This window comes from Rhipicephalus microplus, chromosome X (genome assembly GCF_043290135.1).
Source record: "Rhipicephalus microplus isolate Deutch F79 chromosome X, USDA_Rmic, whole genome shotgun sequence".
NCBI lineage: Eukaryota > Metazoa > Arthropoda > Arachnida > Ixodida > Ixodidae > Rhipicephalus > Rhipicephalus microplus.
The window spans coordinates 244,953,396-244,976,981 of NC_134710.1; the positions used below are offsets into that span (position 1 = coordinate 244,953,396).

At 43.8% G+C, this 23,586-nt stretch overlaps 1 protein-coding gene across 1 annotated transcript in view; it reads right to left on the reverse strand.

The window, feature by feature from the left end:
* Nucleotides 1-23,586, reverse strand: part of LOC119162280 (nose resistant to fluoxetine protein 6) — a 63,264-nt gene that overhangs the window by 19,028 nt on the left and 20,650 nt on the right. Inside the window, exons 2-5 of the mRNA XM_037414735.2 lie at nt 12,551-12,762; nt 7,304-7,418; nt 4,411-4,498; nt 3,946-4,043 (exon numbers count right to left, since the gene is read on the reverse strand). Of these exons, the coding sequence (XP_037270632.2) occupies nt 3,946-4,043; nt 4,411-4,498; nt 7,304-7,418; nt 12,551-12,762 (513 nt within the window). The remainder of the gene's footprint in view (nt 1-3,945; nt 4,044-4,410; nt 4,499-7,303; nt 7,419-12,550; nt 12,763-23,586) is intronic.

A 23,586-nucleotide genomic window follows, 5' to 3' on the forward strand; every position in this document is an offset into this window, starting at 1 on the left:
TTTAACGGCGTGTGCCGAAGTAGTTGCTAGCAGTGACTTTAGCAAAAAGAACTGTTCTCGGCGAAGAAATTATTGTTGATTTATCATGCGGTGAGGCACATGCGCTCACCCTTGACAAGTTCTTGTACTTTGTACCCTACGTTCGATTCACCCAAACTCAACATGCTCAAAAATCTCTATTAGGCCTCTACAAGGCAGCTCTAAACCTCCCTGTCACTACCTTTACCACTAAGCTCTTTGCCACAGGCCTTTTTCATCCATTACGTTCTCTTATTTCTCTACACCACGACTCTCAGACTGCCCGTCTTTCTCTCACTCGTCAAGGCCCATGATTGTTGGCCCAAGTGAGTATCCCTCACATTCCCGTTTCCGTTCCCACCTTGTCTTCTGCCGCTAGCACCCCTGCTTCTAACCTTCACATTCTTCCCCTCCCATCCAATATATCTCCCGTTCTTCACGCCAGCCGGCCTCATGCGACAGGACAACATCGTTGCCCTCCTCTCCCTACACAGGGAGTTGCCTACACGGATGCCTCATACATGGCTCCTCGGAGCTTCTGTGGCTACGGTACCTACCATCCACACTTTTCAGTACCTGACACGCACACCAGCAGGCCATACTTGCACCCGATGTTACGTTTGGCCAAGCAATTCATCTGGGCAGACGCCATTGTGCGTAAGCCGGTCTGCAAGGGGGGCTTTTAACCCCATCGGCACCCAGTCTGCAAGACGTTGTCCGGTAGACGTTCCGGGAAACATTCGTGTCCTAACGAAAGCTTCGCGAGGCAAGCCTTTTGTTAAACGGGCTCGTACTGCCGGGTAATGGCGCCACTGGGGCAGGCCTCCTTAAGACTTGGCTTTTGTCATCTACGCGAGGCCATCTCAGCGCACCGACAGCCCGGAAGCGTGGGAACGCGTCGAAGAAGCCATTCACTGGAATCGAGCGTTGGGACTGCCTGAAGCTGAAAGCAGCGTGGACCACTGCTGACCGTCGAGTTAGCGGCCATCTCCCCAGAGGAGCTCAACTTTCTCTCTCCGGACTCTACCTCCTTGCCCTGTGGTGCCTTTAAAGCGTGGGCCAGGTGCGTGTTTGTGTGGTGCGTTCCTGTTACCATTGGACCATTTCGCCCAGCCGAGTGGTGCAATATCTGCACCCTTTCTGGTGGGTTGACCACACAGACTTCGTCCCTTACTTTGGGGCAAGAGTGATCATCGCCTCCTTCGGACAGCGGTGACGGCGGGCTATAAAAGCTGAATCTTGAGCGGAATCTTGTACGAAATCATGAGCAGAACCTCTGTTGTACATATTGCGGGATTTTCTGAATCCCTGTACAGTTCCTCTCCTTCTTCAATAATGTAAATAAATTTTTCGTTCCACTTCTTACGAACGCGTGTCCCCACTGGCGAAGATTAGCTATGCGGACGACGGCGGGGTGCCAGCTGCCCTAAAGAGATACCCGCCATACCTTCTACCATCGACCTCCTTCCTACCCTTAACACCGCCAAATGCACTTTCGCTCGAGGTCCTTATATATTGCACCGGGCACCATTCAATCCCTGGCCCACACCTTCGGAAGGCAGTGAGAGCTCCACGAATAACGATGGGCAGATATTCTTGCATCACACTATCAAGGAGGTATATACATCCAGCTCCGGCTAGACAAGCGTCTCTACTCTCCCCCTCATTCATCACTCACTGCGCTCGAGGCTCGAACTCTACGACACCTCCAAATGAATTGCCTGATAACCCCCTCTCGCCTTTTCTTTTATAATAATAGGTCTAACCCCTGCTGTCCCAATCGGCCCTCCCCATATGCCGACCTGCCACACTGCCTGTTTTACTGTCCAACTGCTCAGCAATCCCGCTATTACCCGCCCCCATCCCTTTCCATCACCTCCTGGCACGACTGGATCGGCGCCGAACGGGAAGAACAGCGTTGACTGGTCGCACAAGTGGTCGAAATGCTCTGCCTGTAAATTGTGGCTGAATAAAAGTCTATTACTACTACTGCTATCATGCGACCGAATGTAAACAGTATTGGTCGCACCGACGCTTCTTGGCGAAAACGTGTGTGCCCGACTTTTTGAAATAAATAGTGCTGCAATTTTACAACTTCCGAATTCCCAATTAGTTCATGTCAAGAAAAAAAGAGGTTGAAGATGACTACCTAAAAAGTTTCGCAAATTTTGAGAGTGTTTTATAAAGCCTCTTTGCTGTGGAGACGGGGCAAATGCATTGAACTCTCTGAGTGTTTTCCGAGGAATCCTGATTTCTTCGTTGCTGCAGCGGAAAATTTCATTCGTGAAGGCTTTCGTTATTCAAGGGTTCAACGGTTCTGACTGTGAAAATCACTTAATCAGTGAATAGAATTACTCAGGAACGCCAGGAGGAGCATCCCCCATATAGATATATATCATTATTTGTGACCACTAAATAGCAGTGCATAAACATGACACAAAAATATAGTATTTACAAACAGGGCTAAAACTGAGCGCTTTCTGTGTCTAATGTTGTTTTAGCGCGAGCTAATATTATCAAACTATCGATCGGCCGTCTGCCTGTGAACGGATTGAAATAATTGCAGTAAATGGTGCTGTAATTCATAAATAAATATAAATCAACGTATCGTGAAAGGTAGGCCTTTCACATTTCTGAGCACTAGCTAGAGAATTCCTGCGAGGTACAGAAGAGTACTCCATTACGCGCTCATGTGCAGCGACAGCGCCCCCTAAGTGTAATTGCGAGTGAACGGTGTCTGTTGTACAAAGACTAAACACAAACAAAACTTTGAGCGCGCTGTACTAAATCCTTCGTAGAAAGGCTATCTCCAGAAGATAAAAGTTACATTGCAAGACTAATTTGAATCAGGACATTCGTAGGAAATCCACTGCTCATGCTACCATGGACCATTCATTGCAAGATTGTCCAGCTCATGCATACTGTAGTAAAGAAGGCTTACAGCCAAGTTCCCACATGAGCTGAAAAAACCTCGGAGAGCGTGCGGTGAACAAGTGCAACAAGCCTGGATGGCTCTGTGTAATTCTGCCAAAGATGTGAACGTGGAAACAAGTAGCTGCCATACTCGATGTGGGGAAAACCACCAAGAATCTTAAAACAACTGTCGGCACTGATGGCTTAGTGGCACTAGGCCAACAGTAAACGTTTTTTTTTTTACATTTTGCCTGATACAAGACCTTAAGAAGTAACGCCTAAAGCTTGGTCTATTATACTCGTGCTCTAAAGCAGTGTGGCTGTTGAATATTTAATTCGAGAAACAGCGTGGGAAATCTCAGTGTAAGGCACAATGCCTTCCCAAGTGGCGTTTCTCCTTCCGTTTTTCGAAATTAACTCAAGGCTGGTGAATAAAGCATAAAAAGCACAAAATATTGAGTATTTTTATCTATTCTTTAAGACAGTGATCATAAAATCAACAAGAACAGACGCAAATAGCAATTTTAAAAATGGAAAAAAAAAGAAAGAAGATCCAGAATAAACGCGGGAAGTCTGTAGTAATTTTTCGAGTAGGTACACAGTTATTGTACTCTGTTTTCTTTCCAGTGTTAATGTAGATTTGAATTGTAACCATTTTCAGTTCAAGAACACAAATACTCATTGCCCACTTTGTTGTCTAGTTTTTTTTTGCGATATAGTGAAGATAGACAAGCTCTAGGAGAGATAATGTAAATTTGATAACGGCTCACACTTGGGCTTGCATGGCCTCAGTTTAAAGGATACTGGAAGTTATTCAGAATGGCGTTCACACTGTAGCGGGCGTAAATCAGTGCTTATATGAGCAGTAATCGGGATGAAAGCTTGGCTACAATAGAGGAACCAACTTGAGATACATATCACGCGGGAAATATAAAGTATGAATAAAAGAAAAACAAACAAATATTTATTCTATTAGTGACTTTGCAGCCAAGGCATGTAATTTTTATCCCAGACCTTTTCTTTTTCCGTGCTTTTTCTTGAGAACAGTCCGCAATGCAGCATCAACCATTGTGCCAGCCACCACCAAAACTACAGCAGTGACCAGGGTGTACCTAAAAAAAAGAAATAATATTAAGCACACTAGCCGCAGCATGCCCATACTGACTTATATTTGTGAAGTTCATGATGTCAACTAACACGCCAATCACTTCCTAAAAACGCACGCTTCTTCTTCTGAATTTACGTTATAAAGATAAAAATTTGATTTACGTGCATAACTGCCGATAGATTACCCATATAGGTTTAGGATGCAAAACGAAATGTAGCAGCACTAAGGCAACGACCTCGTACAGTCTAGTAAACAGGCCCCAAAAAATGTTAGCTAACTTTAACTTTGCTCTAACTAGTGCAGTTCACACTTGGAACTTTTATGCGAGTAAGTTCCTTTTCTAAAAGAAGCTGTGCGCACGCGAAACTCACAGTATGCCAGCCTGCCAACCGAGGATCTTGGAATCACCCTTAGCCTTGCAGCCTCGTACGCGGACCTTCATTCCTATTTTCTTGCCGACTGAAAAAAAAGAAAAGAAAACAAGTGTCTATGAGGCGCTCATTCTTGGAAGCACGTAGAGTGCACGAGGAAAGTCTTCACAAGATAGCTATGCCTATACCGTGCAGGCCAGCAGTTCTTTCCGCCATTGGGCAACGCACATGGCTAAGTTCTGCCGACAGCGTGTAGCAAGCTTGTCACTTGTTTGTCTGGTTTATGTGTAATTACTGGGTCCAGCTTTGGCTTCGTATATAAAACACTCTTGCAACACCTGTTGCCGGAACAGAGGGCAGACAAATAGTTTATGCCCTTGACTAAACCTACGTTACCTCGAAACTGTTTGTGCGAGAACGCCAACCACTTATCACGAGAAGCTAATGCCTTTCTTGGCATCAAGGTCTCCTTCCTACGTCTTTCACTGCTTGCCGCATTTTGAACTTGGTTGAACAGTGGTACACAGTGAATTTCTCGTGTGCTTCGTTCATTCTTCTAAATAATGGAAGACCCATGAGCTTCGCCTTTAAAGGAGACCTGAAGCACATTTTTAAGTAACCATAGAATGGATTCATTAAAGAGCCTATTGCCTCACGAAATCAACACCGCAAAAATTATAAGAATCCGTCCAGCACTAGTGGAGGTACAAATACTTATCGCACGTTGCGATCTCATCCTCTCTTCTCTCGTACCGACAAAAGCGGTGCAAGATAAGAAGGGAGTGATGGCATGGCATAGGAAATACATCACGCACCTCATGACCTTGAGCATTTTTTCTATTTTTTTTTCGAATACACTACTATTTCTGTGTGATCACGTGCACACGCGCCGACAAGTCGTGGCCTCTCGCTGTGATACCTGATTTGACCGATCACGTCATGTTAAAACCAGCCAATTGCTGATAAATGACCTGCTACGAGTGGTTTTGGGGTTTCCTCCGTCATTTGTCGAGTGAAGAGAAAGCAAAACTTAGCTTACTCTGATCATTTATTGTGCATTCCAGGCCGTGTTCTGTGATATATTATTCGACTCGCGTGTTCTAGGGAGTCTCTACAACTGATCGGCAGTGTTTTCTGACCGAGGTGGAAAAGTGTTGCAGCGCCGCTTAATAGCAATATTCTGTTCCCAGTGCGTATTTCAAACAGAGTATGAAATCTTTTAGAACTTGTTATGCGCCGACTACGTAGCCTTCAGAGTCCAGTAGCGTGTGTGCATGCCTTTTGTAGAGGGCGACGGTCCTTAAACAATGAAATCATGATAATTTCTTGTTCTGACGCCCGATCTGACGCGTGTCCCAGGCGTTACGGCAGTGTTTCATGTTGTATTGTGACACATGTGCACAGGATGTGTGTGTTTGTAAAGCATCCGTTACCTTCACTTTATTTTGAAGCCGATGAAGTGTTGTTCACTGTATTTGCAAACGGAGGCGTGGCTGTGGCTGTGTGGTAGAACACCCGCTTGCCATGGAAATGACCAGGGTTCGATTCCCACTCAGACCCGGATTTTTGTTATATATTTTATTTTCATCTTTTTTCATTTTTCGGTGACTCAGAAATGATTAATTTTCTCTCAGAACCGCTGACGCCGATACCAGAATTTCTGCGAAACGAGCTCTTTAACGCTATCGCGTTAAAATTCGTGCCGTTGATTAGCCTTTTAAACGCGAGGGCACAAATCAAGGTCCAAAATGTTATTTTATTGGGCTAACATTAAATTCCGTTAAATGATCAAAAATCATAGAAAGATCAGCGAAAGAACCTACATGAGGAGTTTTACCTTGCGTGCACGTAATTTTTCATCTGACATCAACCTTCTTTTTGTAGAATGTATTGCGAATACGGCTCAATTTTAAAACAGTGCATATGTGCCATGGGTAATTGAAATCATCCATAGCCGACGAGACATCAGCAAGTATGACCTTTCTTGTTTTTTGCCATGTGCTCAAAAATTCAAGACGCCAGATCATGTTCAATGTTTATGTACAAGAAAACAAGGGGGGAGACAAAGGGGCGCTCGCGTTTACAAAAGCTTTTGCATTTGAATTGATTCGTGAAAAATATTTCTCTCCAATCTTGACACTGAACACGCCACATGCGAACGCGATCGATAAGTGGCCAAAGCTCTCGCAAAGAAAAAAAGCTTTGTGAATTGGGGTCAGGCCTTTTTACATTGTATATAATAAAATGGGTATTTGGTTGTCAGCTGCAAGTTGTGCGAGACCTGTGTTATTCGCTTTCTCTTTTGAAGGTGCTTTGCCTAGCAAGTGTTACCCTGTGTAACTGCAACTTTCAGTACCTTTACACATCACTAATGTAAATTGCAAGGCATGGCTATAATGGGAGACTGTGGCGTTCCTGACGGGGTGGTCGGATAGGTGTATTTATTAATTAATTCGCAACTTTCTTGAAGCCTTCTTCATTGCACTTCCTTTGGTGCGTCTCTAATAAATGCGGGAAATAAACTCCCACACAAACACTGAATGCAACTACTTGATTCAGTTCGGTGCTGATCAAGACTGAGAAAATAAAAATAATTATTTTTTTGAAAAAAAAATCACTACTTTCCTTTATCTTCGGCTCATTTCTTTTCACCCAAAAAAACAGTTTATTGAAGTGTATTTGTCTTATTATTATACATGCCTTTAGAGTTGCACTTATGGCTTCAACAAAAGTTCTCTGACGCCTCCCTTGACTCAAATGTATGCCCGACTTGTCGAACACGTTAATTGAGGCTACCAAAAATGTCAGTCCGTGGCTTGTCTTTCTCTCTCTCTCTCTCTCTCTCTCTCTCTCACTCTTTTTCCCGAAAGCCTGTGAATACAGATCTACGTACGTGTGTTCATAATGTATGCGAGGTCCCCCGCAGAACAGGTAGACGGAATGCAGGCCGACTGTCGGACGCCGTGGGCCATCTTGTTCTTAATCCAGTTCAGTGGGTTCTTGTAGTCCTGCGTGAAAGGCTTCATTTTAGACTGTACAAGAATTAATACAGAGGTTGCTGCCCTTTTCAAAACAATCAGATGAAAGTGCCAAAATATATGGCCCGTATTTAAAGAGACTGATTTGTGCTAGAATTGTTCCTAAACGAACATTTAAATCGATGCTGACGGTCATATAATATCACTGGCGAAGGCAGCGGGCTAAAAGCACGAAAGACTGAAAAGAAGTAATAATATTACGTGCGCCACAATAGCTTAACTACAAAGTGTTTTTGTCCGAAGTGCTCGTCTTCAACTGCCCAAACGGCTTCGCTAACGATATGCTCAGCATCACGATTAGCTGAAATTTTATTTTACGGGCAGTTCTACATTAAGCATTTTTGTTAATACGGGCCCTGCTTTTTTCTTAGATGAGAACTGCAGGCTTGAGTGCATGTGTATGAAACCCGTTCACATATTATAAAAAAATTAAATATATCTTCTCTGTCAAGAACAGCGAACCATTTCCGCGACTTGGCCACCAGCTTATTTGAAGAAGTAATGCATCAGTGCAATGTTTATAAATTATTGCTCACACCATGTCCAGTGCCGCATGGTCATGGTACTTGAAGAGGCCGTGCAAAACTTATTCAAGTAGCCATGAAATTGATTCACTAAATTAACTTATTGCCTAAGCAACTGACCACCATAAAATTTTTAGAATCCGTCTAGTAAGAGTGGAGTTACAAAGATTAGTCGCACGCAGCAACTGCATTCTCTCTTCACTCGTCCCAACAAAAGCGCCGGAAGCTAAGCAAAGAGGAATGGAATGGGGAAAGAAAATACGCACTCGCGCCTAGTGACCTTGAGTACTTTTGTCTCTCTTTTAGGGGCAAAGCTTCTCTTAGTCTAACCTTGTCACTGGTCACGCATAACCGAGAAAAGAGACGAGGAACAAAAAGAAGAGAAAAAAGAATGACCATTTCTCGTCTCAGTTCGTAGATGGCGTTACTCTGACGCCACTCTCCGAAGTGTCGCAACTCTCCGATTGGCTGCTTCGCGTGCTTTGCCTGAGTGCGAGGAAAACAAGTGCCTCTCTCAGTCCCTGGATAGTCGCCGTACGTGGCGGATTGTTAGTGGGGCATGAACGAAACAGAGCGACGGGCGCGTTGAAGACGCTTGCACTCGGCTTTCTTGTCTCGCGTCTCGTCAGTGTTACCCGCGTGCCGTCTGCATTCTCGAACGCGATCGAATGCAAGGACGCATGCACGGGCGTATGAAGGGGCGGACGCTTCGTCCCACTTATCATCATTCACTCTGTGGATATGCTGTGATTTTTTTTTATTAGAACACGTGGATTTTCAGTGTGGCTTTTCAGCACGGCTTTTCAGTCTCACGCGTGGACAGCTCATGGCCTCCTCCGGCGGTCCCAGTAACTCCGGAACTTGTCATTCTAAGATGCTACATACTGACTTTTCAGTATGTAGCATCAATATTCGATAAAACAAAAAGTGATTTACCTGATTTCGAGAACTTATTGTAAATTACAGGCCACATGCTGCCCTGTATTATTTTCCCTACGTGTTCTAGGAAGCTTCGACTACCGAACAGCGCTTTTTGACAATATACTCAATAAGTGTTACAGGGCCTTTTTAAGCAATAATGTGTCACTGCCATAGCTGCTAAATGCGAACACAAGGTTCTTTTTATTGCTAAATTTTGATAACTCTACTCTTTCAGAATCAGCTTTTTACATGTTACGGAATGTAGGAATTTGATTGTAAAAAGCATAGAATTTCTTCTTCTGATGACTTTGTTTGGCGATTGAGGTTCACTAAAGAGACGTTTGCATCGTTGGACGATAACTGCGAGACACAAGGCGCGTCTACGAGCTGCTACGACGCAGTCTGAACACTAAACAATCATTCTCAATTCTTTTTCCAATTTTAGAAAAACAACAGTATTTGTTTAGTTCTTATGACCTATGAATAGTCGCAGATTATTGGCAAACTGCGCGAATGTACATATTTATTTTTTAGACGTGATACACACAGATGTTCGCACACAAATAAGACGCCAGCTACGTTTTAATTCTTAAAGGTGTCTAATATAACAAAGTTCACGTAGGGTCCAACTCTCCAAGCGTAACAAGTCCACAGCACATACATTACACAATTTAGCATAACAGGAGATAACATTAACAAAACAACGTATTGAACAATCATATATATGTGCACATAGGGGATGTTAAAAAAATTGAAGAGCGCCCACTGCGTACAGTCAACAATCACATAATTGCCTGAATGTATATTTAGAGTGCCATGTAATACATAACACATAATTATTAACAGCTGTCCTGGTGTGTAGTGATCATTGGAACGATTTTATAGCTATGATGTTTTATTTTATATCAAACGTCACGGAACATTACACCTGTGCTCCTGCAAGCAAAAATGATCAAATGTCCTAATATTGTTTGCACGTATTGTATAATTTTACTTACTGAGTCAGATAGCCAAAAGCAGTGCATGGTGACTACAACCACGGCAAAGTTAAGCACAATTGTTGGCAGCACTTTTGAAGACATCTAAGTGGGAATCCAGAAGAAATAGATATGAACAGAGCATATAGCGTCAAACAGGATAACCGCTGGCCATGAAGGGAGATTCCAAAAGAAGGCCGAAAGTTAGGTGGGTTGATAGGATTAAGAAGTTTGTGGGTAGAACATAGCCGCTGCAAGCACAGGGCACCGGGTTCATTGGCGAAACGTGGGCGTAGTAAGGCGGAGGCTGCGACTGCTGCTGCTGCTGCTGATGATGATGATGATGATGATGATGATGATGATGATGATGATGATGATTATGATGATGATGATCATGATGATCATGATGATTATGATGACGACGACTACAATTAATTTAGCAAGTAGACTGGATGAGAAGTATTCCCTAGGTGCACGGACGACGAAGGAAATGTACGACTGAAGTCTGTGTCTTATCGAAACGTTTGTAAGGCAGTGCCGCAGGGTGTTGCAACACAGCAGGCGTCAATGTACACAAAACTTACCGCGGAGAAAAAAAATCTTTTTTTTTTCTTTAAGGTAGCAATGCGACTTGTAAAGGTGTTATTTCCTCCTCCACAGCCTGTGACTATAAGGAAGAGGAAGCGCAAACGCCGACACATGTGCTGTCTCGAGATGTGGTGTTGCTCGTTAGCTAATTCTATAAAGCTGTCCTTCACGGAAAACAAGACAAGTAAGCCAACAAGCTTTCTTGCAGTTTGAGAATCATTAAGGAGGCTCCAACTTGGAGGAGCTCCAAGCACATGCACGCGTTCGTGGTAATGGGGGCAGCGCACGCAAGAACACCAATTAAAGAAAGCTGAGTCGTGATTGCAAACGGGGTGTTTTCCTGTGACAATTATGTCGATAATAACCTACCGCGTGCCGATTCACGCACGGTCACTTCGCTTGCGTCTTTGTTTTTATTGCGGACGCTGACAGAAAGAAAACAAAACTAAAGAGCTGAGACAACGGAACAGAGAAGTAAAAACAGTTCTGCGGGTCACATGGTCCGGCTGATTTCTTGACGGTACTATACGGCAGTCACGGTTGTAAACTGCGAACTGTAGCGGACGTGAAACCACACGTCGAATAACGACCATGTAGCGTCCTTTAATGAGGGGGACCCGTTGGCAGTCACGCGGCCCAGTATGGCCAAGTAACGCCATCCATTTGTTCCCGTACGACGCGCGTGCCATTGTTCTGTAAGTAGAAGAAAATATGAGAGGCTCGTGTTTTGCTTCACTGCTTATAGGTGTTTCCTCCAAATACATCGCGCTGGTGACCAAGGATATTCGCCTAAATTAGACAGTGGCTTGATAATACACAACAGCACTTCGTCTAATGAAAATTTGATCCTCTAAGTAACGAGGACCAAAAAGACAGCATTTCAACGTATCGGGTATACGAGCAAGCACTAGAATATGCAGCCCTGTTTGCTGCAGATAGGTCATTCTTATTCAGGATTATGCACCACTGTGCAACATTTGAACCTTTCATATTGTCTCTATTTCTAGCGTGTATGCGTTTAGTTATTTCGCATGCATATGGCCTACAGCAATGTACAGCAAAATATTGCGCTTCCGATCGTGCATTAAGGCCGAGCTCATTAGTAGGATGCAAGGAAACCTGCTGCATTTTCTAAGAAATTACAAAGCAAATCGTGAGATCAGATATCTTGTACCATAGTATTCATTGTGTAGCCTCAAATATCAGCTGCAAAACAAGCACCGACCTCGGATACGCCGGGTGACAAAATGTACTTCCACAACACTTGGCGTGTGTACAGTATACGTTTAAGATGACAGTCTATCGTGATGAAGTATAAGTGGAAGCTCCTTGTGTAGCATTGGTTTTAAAGTTTCGTAAGTATAGGACCAAGTCGTGTGTGGTAACACTACATATACACATGTCGTGTACTTAATTCTATTTATAAGAATTGCTTGAAAAACTGCAAACACGCTGCTGCAGTTCTCCGGCGTGGTGCCTGTACCAAAGTGCGCTTGCACCATTATGGCGGGCACGGTTCCCACTGTTAGAGCTGTCCAGTATTGAGAACAGCGTGTCCTTATGAGCCATTCCACACAGTTTCATTGCTTCAGCCATCGCGGTGTGATGTGAAAACAATAACTCGCAACAAGACGTATAATATCGTCTACCACGTCACACTCCATTCGCTGCAGTCGACAGGTGTGTGCATAACAGAGACCTGTGCTAGTGCTTGTGTTCAGAAACGTGACTGTACTACAGTACCAGTAGCTACTAAAAAATGCATAGCAAGCCTAAATGAAGAATATGAACCCTTTAATTGTTTAGCCATTATGAAGGTGAAGAAAGGTATAGGTCATTTGATGTTTTACAAACAAAAATGAGAGAAAATAAATGTCACAGCTTGACCTGACGTATGATACTGATGGATGCCAGAAAAAATTGGAAGCCAGAAATCAATAGTGTACTTTATAACATCTCTTGAGTCAGTTAAACTTTTGCAAAGCTCAAGAAAAAATATTTTTTGTTGAAACCAGAAGTGTATCAACTCCATGAAGGTTCCCACCGAGGCCATCCACTATACTCCATCGCAAACTGTTCTAGAAGCACTGACCCTGAGGTATCCTTTTTCCTGGAACCTGGCCACCATTTTTGCGACGAACGTGTTGTTCTTGAAGTTCATGTAGACGGTGCAGAAACGGCCGGTGAAGTCTCGCTCACCATACATGTTGTCTACGGTGGTAGCGAGGCATTCGTCGAAGTTGCCCAAGTCTCCAAGTGTGCCCATCAGGAGACCCGACGCCACTTTTCCCGAGGCGTCCAGCACTGCGTTGGCGGAAGGTGAAGGACACAAATATAAAATGGCGCACATTTCTTTCATATGATCTTTAGTTTAAGAAAAAGGGTTGCATGGATCTTCTTCTGGCTGTGTAATAAAGTAAAGTTTAGATTGTAGATGCACAGATGGAAAAACTTGTATACAGGAGATATAATTGCATTGTTTAACAATTCCAGTCTTACTAATCAACTCCTTAGTAATTCTTGAAAAGGCAGAAGATTCAGTTGCTCTTTTTATATTGCCAAAAAGAGCACCTCAATAGACCCAAGAGCACTTGCAAGCTGACTTATTGGAAGCGGTGTGCCCCATACGGCCCCCTTTCCCACTACCCAGCCCAATAAAAAAAGTCCTGGCACCGCCAATGGTCGGTTTCTCTGTATCTTGAACCTTGAGGTACATGAACCAGTGCTTTTCGTCCTGTTAGTGAAGTTTACTTCGGGGACGAACAGCCGGATTCTTATAGAAAGCTCACGCGCACGGCGCTCAGAAGGCCACTCAGAGGGCGGCACAACTCCGAGCAAAAACACATAACAAGGCGTCAGGGAGTGTCACTCGAGAGAGGTACGAAGAACTGGGTCTTTCGTCTTGCGTGTGGCTCAACCTAGACGGGAAAGCTCCCTTTGCAACCTTCAGCCGCTGTTTCGCTCGTAAAGCGTCTATAAGGAGACACAAAAGAAATAGACGTGCCACCCACACACACACACGCATATATATATATATATATATATATATATATATATATATATATATATATATATATATATATATATATATATATATATATATATATATATATATATATATATACATATATATATATATATATATATATATATATATATATATATATATATATATATATATATATATATATTTATATATGGGGGGAGGGGGAGGGGGAAGAAGGAGGGGGGAGGAATGAATAATTGTGCTCCACCGCACTGGTTGCGAGCAGCCGGCCACGCAACCGGTGCCTTCGATTCAAGTGAATTTCACCATTTTCCGTTTTGCAGTGCAATGCTTCTTACGCTGTCTTGTGGCTCATCATTGTTTCGCTGCGTGTTGTGGGATTCCCTCAACAAAGTACGGAAGGTTATATTTTTTCCAGCAATAAATTGTTCATTTTTCGTGGCCGAGAATAATCGGCTAGATAAAATAAAAATAAAAGGATTTAAACTGTCATTCAGCAATATGCGTGACACCTTACTAATGTAAATTAGAAAGAGTGCGTCCACCGCGGTGGAGCCGTGCTCACGGTGCTCGGTTGCCAAATCGAAAGTCATGGTTAAGATTCTGGCCACGGTGGTCGCAATTCCATAGAGGCCAATTTTCAGAGGCCCGATTATTGTGCGATGTGAATGGATGTGGATAAATACATTGTTCAGAACTTCCGGAGCCGTCCTTTACGGCAGCTATCAATGCAATCCTAATGCATTGCGATTCAATTCTATTGCTTTAGTAGCCAAAATCACGGTGTCATTATGAGGCATGCGCTAGACACGTGGAATAATTGTGGCCAACATATATTGAGAAATAACCGAATACAGAAAACTGACACAGCTGATGCGTGTTATCATAAAGGGTTACCGCAGTTGGCAGTCGATACTATTTCATTGCCGCGTATTCAGCACCAGATTTTTTTTCACTCTCTCTCTCCCTGCTTTTCCTGGATTATTCTCGCATTAGGTTTAGCTAAGCTACCAGTTCCGATAATCCATCTACATCCATGGTCACTTGATACGGCAAAGAAACTCCATGGTTATGCTGCAACGTGTATGCCTCGTATTGCGCTGCATGTAACTGTACCGAGACAGGACACCCCGGATACGTGTGCGGCGCGCAAGAAACTGAATTTCACACGTATACTGTTACGCAAACCACGCGTACACACGCAGATTCCTCCAGATTGGCCTTGCGAGGAGTGAAACAGGATAGCGAAAGTGCGCCGCTTGCATCTTCCTGCAACCCTCAGTGCGAGAGCGGTTACGCTGAATGGCTGCCTCAACGTGACTGTGGTTAGCTGTAGCGGATTCGTGCGTTCCCTGTTGAGTGACTTTGAATTGGCTCAAGATCGCAGATAGGGCCACACTTCACGGTCGCGCTCACTAGAGCGGAAACACCATAAGGACGCTACTTGTGAAAGTAGCGACGTCGCCGTAAGAAGGCTGATGGATTCTATCAGCACTTGACGTCCCGTGCACACGTGCACGCACACGCCTGTTTTTCCAGGCAAGTCCTGCGTGGCCTAAATAAAAGATTAGGCGTCCGTTCCCACGACCACATATCTAGTATGAAAGACAAAAAAATAAATAAATATTTATAAGTTTATAATTTATATATCAGTGCAATTAAGAAATAAGAGATTCCGCAGTGCTGTAGATATTATCATTCTCGTGAATTTGTCGCGTTTACTGGCTTCGCTGGATGCCAGTCCTTTCCTCGTATCACTGTTTTCGTTTCACCTTAAGCGAAAAAAAATTGGGCCAAAATAAAAAAAGACCACGTGTTTGAGGCTCTTATATTGTCGGGATCTCAAATGATATCGTCGTGGGCCTTAGCTGTTGTGGGCTTTTTTCCCTTTTTATATGCAACTTGTACTTTCTATTTTTTTTTTGGTGTTCATATTAACGCTGTGAAGCATAAAGTAGATGTTATCAATAGACAAACGTTACGACTGTCTTGTTAGAGCGCACACTCTACGCTGTTCCTGATTGCACTCAAGTCAGTGACACTGTTATTTCAGAATTTGTTGTGGTAATTTTATTGTCAATATATCGGTTTTATTGATTTTTTAATAAACACAACAAACTTTGTGGCACTGCCAAAAGAGTAAAAGAAAAATGAAGCTACTAATAGGGATGAACTTGTTTGAGGAATGACGAACTTTCATGTTAGCGTGAAAGCAAGACGGCTCGCAAATTTCTTGGCTCCGTAAGCCGCATTGATCACCATTTATAAAACGCTCTGTTAAGTTAAAGTTTTGAATGATCGTTTCATTCTGAGAGCAGTAATGTCCCCATTTCTATTCGATCAACAAAAATCAGGTCTAAAGCTCAATAATCAACTTCCTGTCTGAATGTGCAGCTGCCACACAGAATCGAAACAAACTGCTAATATAATAATTCAGCCAGCCGTAGCAGTGAGTGTAGTGAAAGTTAGCATATCAACGATATGAGATATTTCGCGGATAAATACGCCTATAGAAAAAATGTACAACTGTCACGATTTAGCGACATGTAAAAAAAAATCTGTGTCTTCTGTTGCTGCAGATCTATGGAATAAACAAATGGCCACTGTTTAAAAACTACTTGCGCCACGTGACAGCACTGAATGCAACGTCATACCGTGTATACATACAGCGAAATGACTCAACCTTATTTAGTGAAAAGCTTCACTTTTATAAATCAACGAACCCCAGAGGTGCTACCTTACACGACTATTGTACCGTTATTTTTTATGCCTGTTGTCACGAAAGAAGAGGGGCTCATTCTATGCGAGTATATAGGAACTGCTCGAACTCAGCGCATACTTCACCACCTGACAAATGATGCAAACGCTTTCAGTGGTCCACTGTTTAAGTGGTGGTATTCCGACATGGTGCTTCTATATGTTGACAGAATTTTACAGCATGGAGTTGGAAATTGAAGAATACAGTACTTCGATATCATACAGTCCTTCAATATCACTGAAGAGGATCTGCTAAGAAATTAGAGTCTCTCCCGTGCGTTCTTCACTGAACCAAAATAAAGTTTTTATCATCATCATGGCGCCCGTAGCATGGCGCACGCGAACGCTGTCCCTAGAAAGATGCCTTCCGAATATAACAGGGCCCGGCGCAAAGCTCAGGCTGTAGCTCTCATAAAAGCCTTCGCCCACGCACCTGGGGCCACATTTGTTGGCGCAGATCAATACTCTCATGGCACACTTTTTGTGGCTGTTACCACTTGCGATGGAGTACTTCACTACGCAACCAGCGTCTCTACTGCCACTGCCGAGATGGCTGAAGAAGTGGCCATTCCCCTTGCTACTCTAGGCACCACATGTCACACAATACTGTGTGACTCTGGCTCTGCGATCACTAACGCAAAGGCCGTATCTCCCCTCAAGCGCTTCGCATCCTCTGTCAGGCACCACACTCTAAACAGCATGATCTCCCTGACATGGATTTCCGCCCACGCAGGCCCGATCCATTCACCTTTCCTCAACCTGATTGAGGTCACTCACTCTATTGCGCGAGTCCTCGTCAACCGCGCAACTAGAGACGAGTTGGACACTAAGGATAGTCCAAATACAGTGATATTCTGCAGTCCATTTACCTCGGACACCGAGGCTTCCCCTCGCCTTACTCCAAGCTCTGCCGGACGCACGCCGCCACTCTGCATCTACTGCAAACCAAGACGTAACCCTCACCTGCCAGCCTCTACCTCATATTACCGGACGTTTACACTACTCCCGAATGCCGGTGCTGTGGCTATCACCCGGCTATGCTCCCGCATATGCTGTGGGAGTGCCTGGCACAGTACACACACACTAACACCACGACCCTCCCGTCGAGGCTGCGCGAGCAGGAGGAGGAGAAAAGTTTTACTTAAACAGAGGAGTGAGGCTCTGCATCCGGATCACCGCCTTCGATGCACAAGCACGGGCGACCGAGTATGTCCATAAGGCGGCGTCGAAGCAAGCCCATGACTGCCCCTCGTGGGAGGCCACTTGCGGTCACCTAATCTCGCGGCCCCCTAAACTTGCTGTTTTTTTTAATCAAGTTCATTCCTTCCCATCATTATAATCACCCCATCGCAACAATCTGTCTTTTCTAGAATATCTATATAACAGTGTGACATGGGAGCTGTCTCTGATATATGCACTGATTGTTCTGATAACGCACAAAACTTGATGCGCATTTATGAGAGGTCACTACATCACACTTTCTGTCTCCTTACAGTTATGATGGAAGGAAAAGTGTGAGAAGTGGAAACATTAATTATAAGGGAAGCTTAGGGAAGTGATTTATTTGTGAATTTCAAGTGCTACGTCCCATAGCCGTAGTCTGACAACGCAGGGGGTAGGGGTGGGATTATTTGTCATAGATAAGATTTTCTAAACTATAACATACAGTTTTGAACGCCGTCCGAAAGCTTAGTACAGACGCGTCTTTACATTCTGTCTCTATAAGTCTATGACCACTGCTGGTAGATATCGGACACCGAATTCTTGATGATTTGATGATTGATTTGTGGGGTTTAACGTCCCAAAACCACAATATGATTATGAGAGACGCCGTAGTGGAGGGCTCCGGAAATTTCGACCACCTGGGGTTCTTTAACGTGTACCCAAGTCTGAGCACACGGGCCGACAACATTTCCGCCTCCATTGGAAATGCAGTCACTGCAGCCGGGATTTGAACCCGCGACGTGCGGGTCAGCAGCCGAGTACTTTAGCCACTAGACCACTGCGGCGGGACAGCAATATAACGCCAATATATATATATATATATATATATATATATATATATATATATATATATATATATATATATATATATATATATATATATATATATATAAGGGAAAGAAGTGTATACCTAAGGGCTCGTTTTTGCGTGTTTTGACACAATATTAATGAGATCTAACAGACAATACTGCCAGGGAATGTATAGGAAAAGTTATTGGAACCAATTTAAAGTAAATAAGAAGGAAAAAAAGTGGGTGAAAAAAAATATATATATAACATGACAGTTTGTGTGTGAAGAAATAACTTTTTAGAAAATTGAGTTTCGGTTTCCTTTGCCAAGCAGGCAACATCGCTCCTCAGTGTATACCAGGGACCGTCGTGACCTTTCATAATTCTTAGTCACATCCGTAAAACTCCTCACTTTACCTCCCCGAGCCTCCTTCATGATTATAACAATTGTGGCTTTGTCATATGGTGGATTATTATGGAAGCAATACATGATTTTTCGCAAATTTAAGTGCGAAATGTTAAGCGTATAGTCTGGCAGCTGCTAGTCACGTATTGACATTACACATCAACCATACCCTAGATTGATATAAATGTGGGGTTTAACGTCCCGAACTCACAATATGATTCTGAGAGGCGCCGCAGTGGAAAGTTCCGGAAATTTCAATTACCTGGTGTTTTTTAACGCGCATCCAAATCTTAGCACATGTGCCTACAGCATTTTCGCCTCCATCAAAAATGCAGCCGCTGCAGCCTGAATTCAATCCCGCGACCTGCAGGTCACCAGCCCAGTACCTTAGCCACTCCGCGGCACTCCGCGTATCACCGCGGCAGAGCTCATTCACTAGATATGTTGCATAGTAGCCTGGCTTCTAGTGTGTGCATTCAGAGAACTGGCACTGTATCTATTGAGCACAACCCCGCCCTTCAAGGAGAATTCTTTCTTGGCTTGCTATTTCAACCTTATAAACGCATTCACTTTTTATTTGTCTCCTAGCGTGGGAAAAGAGCGGAATCTCTCGAACATATTATAATCCACTCGAGGCGTTCATTTTCAAACACGATTACGAACATTCTGACCCGACGTTCGTGACACCTTACTTGCTTTTGTTTCTTATCTCCTTCAGCAGGAATGCCTTACGACCTATGTGAGAGTGTTTTTCCATCGTCCTGCAATAAACCTCAGCATTTATGAAGTGTGCAAGGGATCGTGTTGATATTCTTACGCGTATATTCATAACCACCGATTTCAACACGCTCCTCCCTCCCTTCGTCCTCCGCTTCTGGATATGTCCCCATTCCTGAGAATTAGATAGCTCAAACTTCCCTCTCACTCTCTTCAACTTTATTTATTCAACTATGTATTTTTGGTTTGCTTTTCAACTTTCGGGCGAAATCCGTTTTCGTGGAGCAAGATAACTTTCGACCATAGTTTCGTTCACACCCACGATGCTCCTTATAATCATCAGTAGCGGAACACCTCCGACGGCCTCGTCACAATTACCACAAGCGCGTTGCAACCACGCGCACCGCTATAGAAACAAGGGCACCCGATAAGATGCCGCAGCGGGACATGCCTCCTTCGAGGCAGCACTCTGCACCACATTTTGTTGGCTGTATACGCGTTACAATCGCCTCGGGAAAGTCTTCGATCACGTGATAGTCTTGAAGACACTCTGCCCGGAAGGACGACAGGTGTGTAAAGTGCATATATCGGACGCGGTCCACGCATGGAGAGGGTCCGTGTGGCACTGGTTCTCTGCGCCAACGAGAAGTGGGCTATTTTCGAGGCCTGATGTCGTCCTTCGGAGCGTTTCGCACCGCCGAGTGGAGGCCGCCGCTCGGCTGCTCTGATGGTGCATAATGAACTTCACGTGCCGGTGCTTTCGGGTGCCTCTTGGTGCCGCTCTTATTCACCAGTCCTCTTTCTTTTCCTCTTCCAACTCAGAGCTCACGTGCGCCCGCGTGTGCTCGCTTTTGGAAGAGTGCGGCTTGTCAGTATACCGCTGATATTTTGTTTTCTTGTGGGATTTAAAGCATAGCACTGACTCAGTGTCACTTCCTAGACGGTTTGTTGGAAGCGCCATGGTGGGTGCTGTATGCGCGCGCAGTGAAATACTGTTAATGCGTTTGGTCACGACAAGCTCTATTTGAATCCTTCTAAGGGCGTCATGCTTTTTCCTTTTTATCTGTGCCGCCATGACGCAGTTTATACAAGGAAGCTGCATTTGATGCTTGGAAACACACTCGCCGTCACTGAAGTTCTTTTCGCTTAGGAAGTCTATCCTTTCTGAAGGTGCTTGTTTTTTTTTAAATTTCAGTTCTCTTTTGCAATAGTCCTTGGTATAGCAATGCCTTAAACACATTTCTGATTGATATGTGGGGTTCAACGTCCCCAAACCACCATATGGTTATGAGAGACGCCGTAGTGAAGGGCTCCGGAAATTTCGACCGCCTGGGGTTCTTTACCGTGCACCCAAATCTCAGCACATGGGCCTACAGCATTTCCGCTTATCGGAAATGCTGCCGCCGCAGCCAAGATTCAATCCCGCGACCTACGGGTCAGAAGCCAAAACCTTAGCCACCAGACCACCGCGTCGAGGCTTAAACACAACTCTGGCATGGGTGCTTTCGCGCAGCGCATCACCGGGAGTAATGACCGTGGTAACTTCGCCAAACACCTTGCATCCTTCTTTTCCTTCGGGTTCGTTGACGCAACAGCAATATATAGGACAAGCATCTTATGCTAGTTCAACTGGGCAATTTCATGGCCTATTCCTTTAAGTGATCTCTTCAAAAAGTACTGATTTCACAGAGGTCATACAGCCAATCAACTTAATCATTACGCAAAGGCTTCTTTCTGATCACGCACATTCCTTGTCATATTGAGGTTAAGACTTGCGTGTAATACACACAGTAGTCACAAAGAATAAACTTTATTGTGACAACAATTATTAATTTAAAAATATTGTTTATTTCGCAAAGACACCATGTGTAGGTTACACTGGGCCACAGTTGCACTTCAATATCTTTTCATAGAGCAGCAGACGTTCCCCTGTAAAACGAAACGGTGCAATGAATTCCTAAGATAGTTTGGGAAAGCAGTAACATTAGGAGGCAAATGTGAGCTTGTCTGTGTTTCTTTTATTCTCTGTATGTGTTTTTTGTATCTGTACATTTGATTTACTGAGACCAAGTTGTTCGCGTTTTTTTCTCCCTCCTTCATTATTCTATGAAAGACAGCAGGCTTCAGAGATTCCTTCAGTATGAACTCATGTATAGTGCAACGGCGTCTCTGTCTTTTCGAGTTTTCAGTTGTGAAGGATTTCTTAGAGACTTAAACTCACTTTGTACGTATCTATCTATCTATCTATCTATCTATCTATCTATCTATCTATCTATCTATGTATCTATCTATCTATCTATCTATCTATCTATCTATCTATCTATCTATGTATGTATCTACCTATCTATCTATCTATCTATCTATCTATCTATCTATCTATCTATCTATCTATCTATTTATCTGCCTACGTCTGGGGGCCCTTGTGACCACCTCTTTTATGCAAACCAAAATTGGCAGTGGCCGCACTTTCGGTGGAGGTGAAAATGCTTGGGGCCCGTGTGCTAAGATTTAAGTGCACGATAAAGAACCCCAGGTGGCTGAAATTTTCAAAACCGAAAACACTGAAATTTTCGGAACCCCGAAATTTCGGTGTCTCTCATAATCATATGGTAGTTTCAGGGCATTAAACCCAAACAACAAAATTTATATCTACCCGCGAACGGTGACAACAGTCATTGGCCATTTAAATGTGAGAACGTTAAGAAAAACAGGTTTCGGCAGCGTTCACCCCCCGAATGTAAAGAACAAAACTTGGGATTCCAGATCGAGCCCTATCATTCAGCATGGCAGTCCACTATTCTGCCACACAGCAATGCCAGGTCTGTAAACTACTCTGAAAAAAAAAAGCAATGCAGTCGTAATGTCCCTACAACGTCAGTTCTGGTTGCAGTCTGGGATATATGATGATATAAGAAAGCAGTAAGCTTTGCATGTGCACCTCTATCATAAGTACAGGTGTCATATCAGGTTGACGTCTCTAGTGGTGCCAGTGTTGACGTGGATTTTAAAGTAGCAAAATAAATATTATGGTCGGGTACAACTTTAGAAGGCAGGGGATTTTTTCCTCTATCAATAGGCGCGCACTTCAGGTTAAGTCATGAGCCGGACAGCCGGGGCCCTGCCGACTGATATTATGCTGCCTTCGTTGTTCCCAGCTCAGCGCGCAAACGACTGATCATTGGCAGCAGTGTGATAAGATAGCTGACCATCTAGCTTCCCGAATGAGCGTTTCGAGCTCGCCAACGATAATCAGGGAACAATAGTGTTTCCATTAAGATATGTCAACATTGAATATGGGCATGTGCCATCCGGCATGTGCTGTATCAAATCCATTATTACAGTTATATCAAAACCCTCGTAACGATACACATCTTGTTTATACCGACAAATAAGCGTTTTAGAATCAGTCACAATTTTTGAGCGCGACTACTTCTTTAGTCGTGGAGTGAATTGGCTGCTGCGCTTCGGTCATCTGGGCGGGACCTCTCTTATCTTCTGAAGTTGTACCCAACTATACATTTTTATTGCACTGATTCAGCATGCTATATTCAAGTGGTGCTCGACCCCGGAGGATTACTCTCAGAAAATTTACGCATATAATATTCACATCATCGCTCAGTAAAGTGCATTTAGTTTCGATAATACTGATGTCTTTGCAGTGCTTGTGTGCAAATGTTACGTCAAATCATAAGTAAACTTTTAAGCGCCAATGTAAACAACAATAATATTATCTAGGTTGCACATCGCAAAACCACAATATGACTATGAAATATGCCGTAGTGGAGGGCTCCGGAAATTTCGACCACCTGTTTTTTTTTTTTTTTTTACCGTGCACTGGAATCTGAGCACACGGGCCTCCAGCATTAATCGCCTTCATAGAAAATGTAGCCGACACAGCGGGAATTCGATCTTGCGATCTTCGGGTTAGCAGCCGAGTGCCTTAGCCAGTAGACAACCACGGCGGGGCAAGGGTGGCTGATAAGTTGGGCCAATAAGTTTAGGCCTCCAGAGGCAGGCCTGCTCTTTTTCAACGTTATTTCACCGTAATTGCGCGGGTACAATGAATCAAACGTAGGCAACGCAATTCAACAAACACATATTTAAAAACGAGTCATTGACTGACGTATCGATTCTAGCCCTCCTGAGATGAGACAATGCTTGTGGCATGTGTTTGACATTACGATGTTGTTCTGTTAATACCAGTCACATGAACAGCGTCACAGCGGCT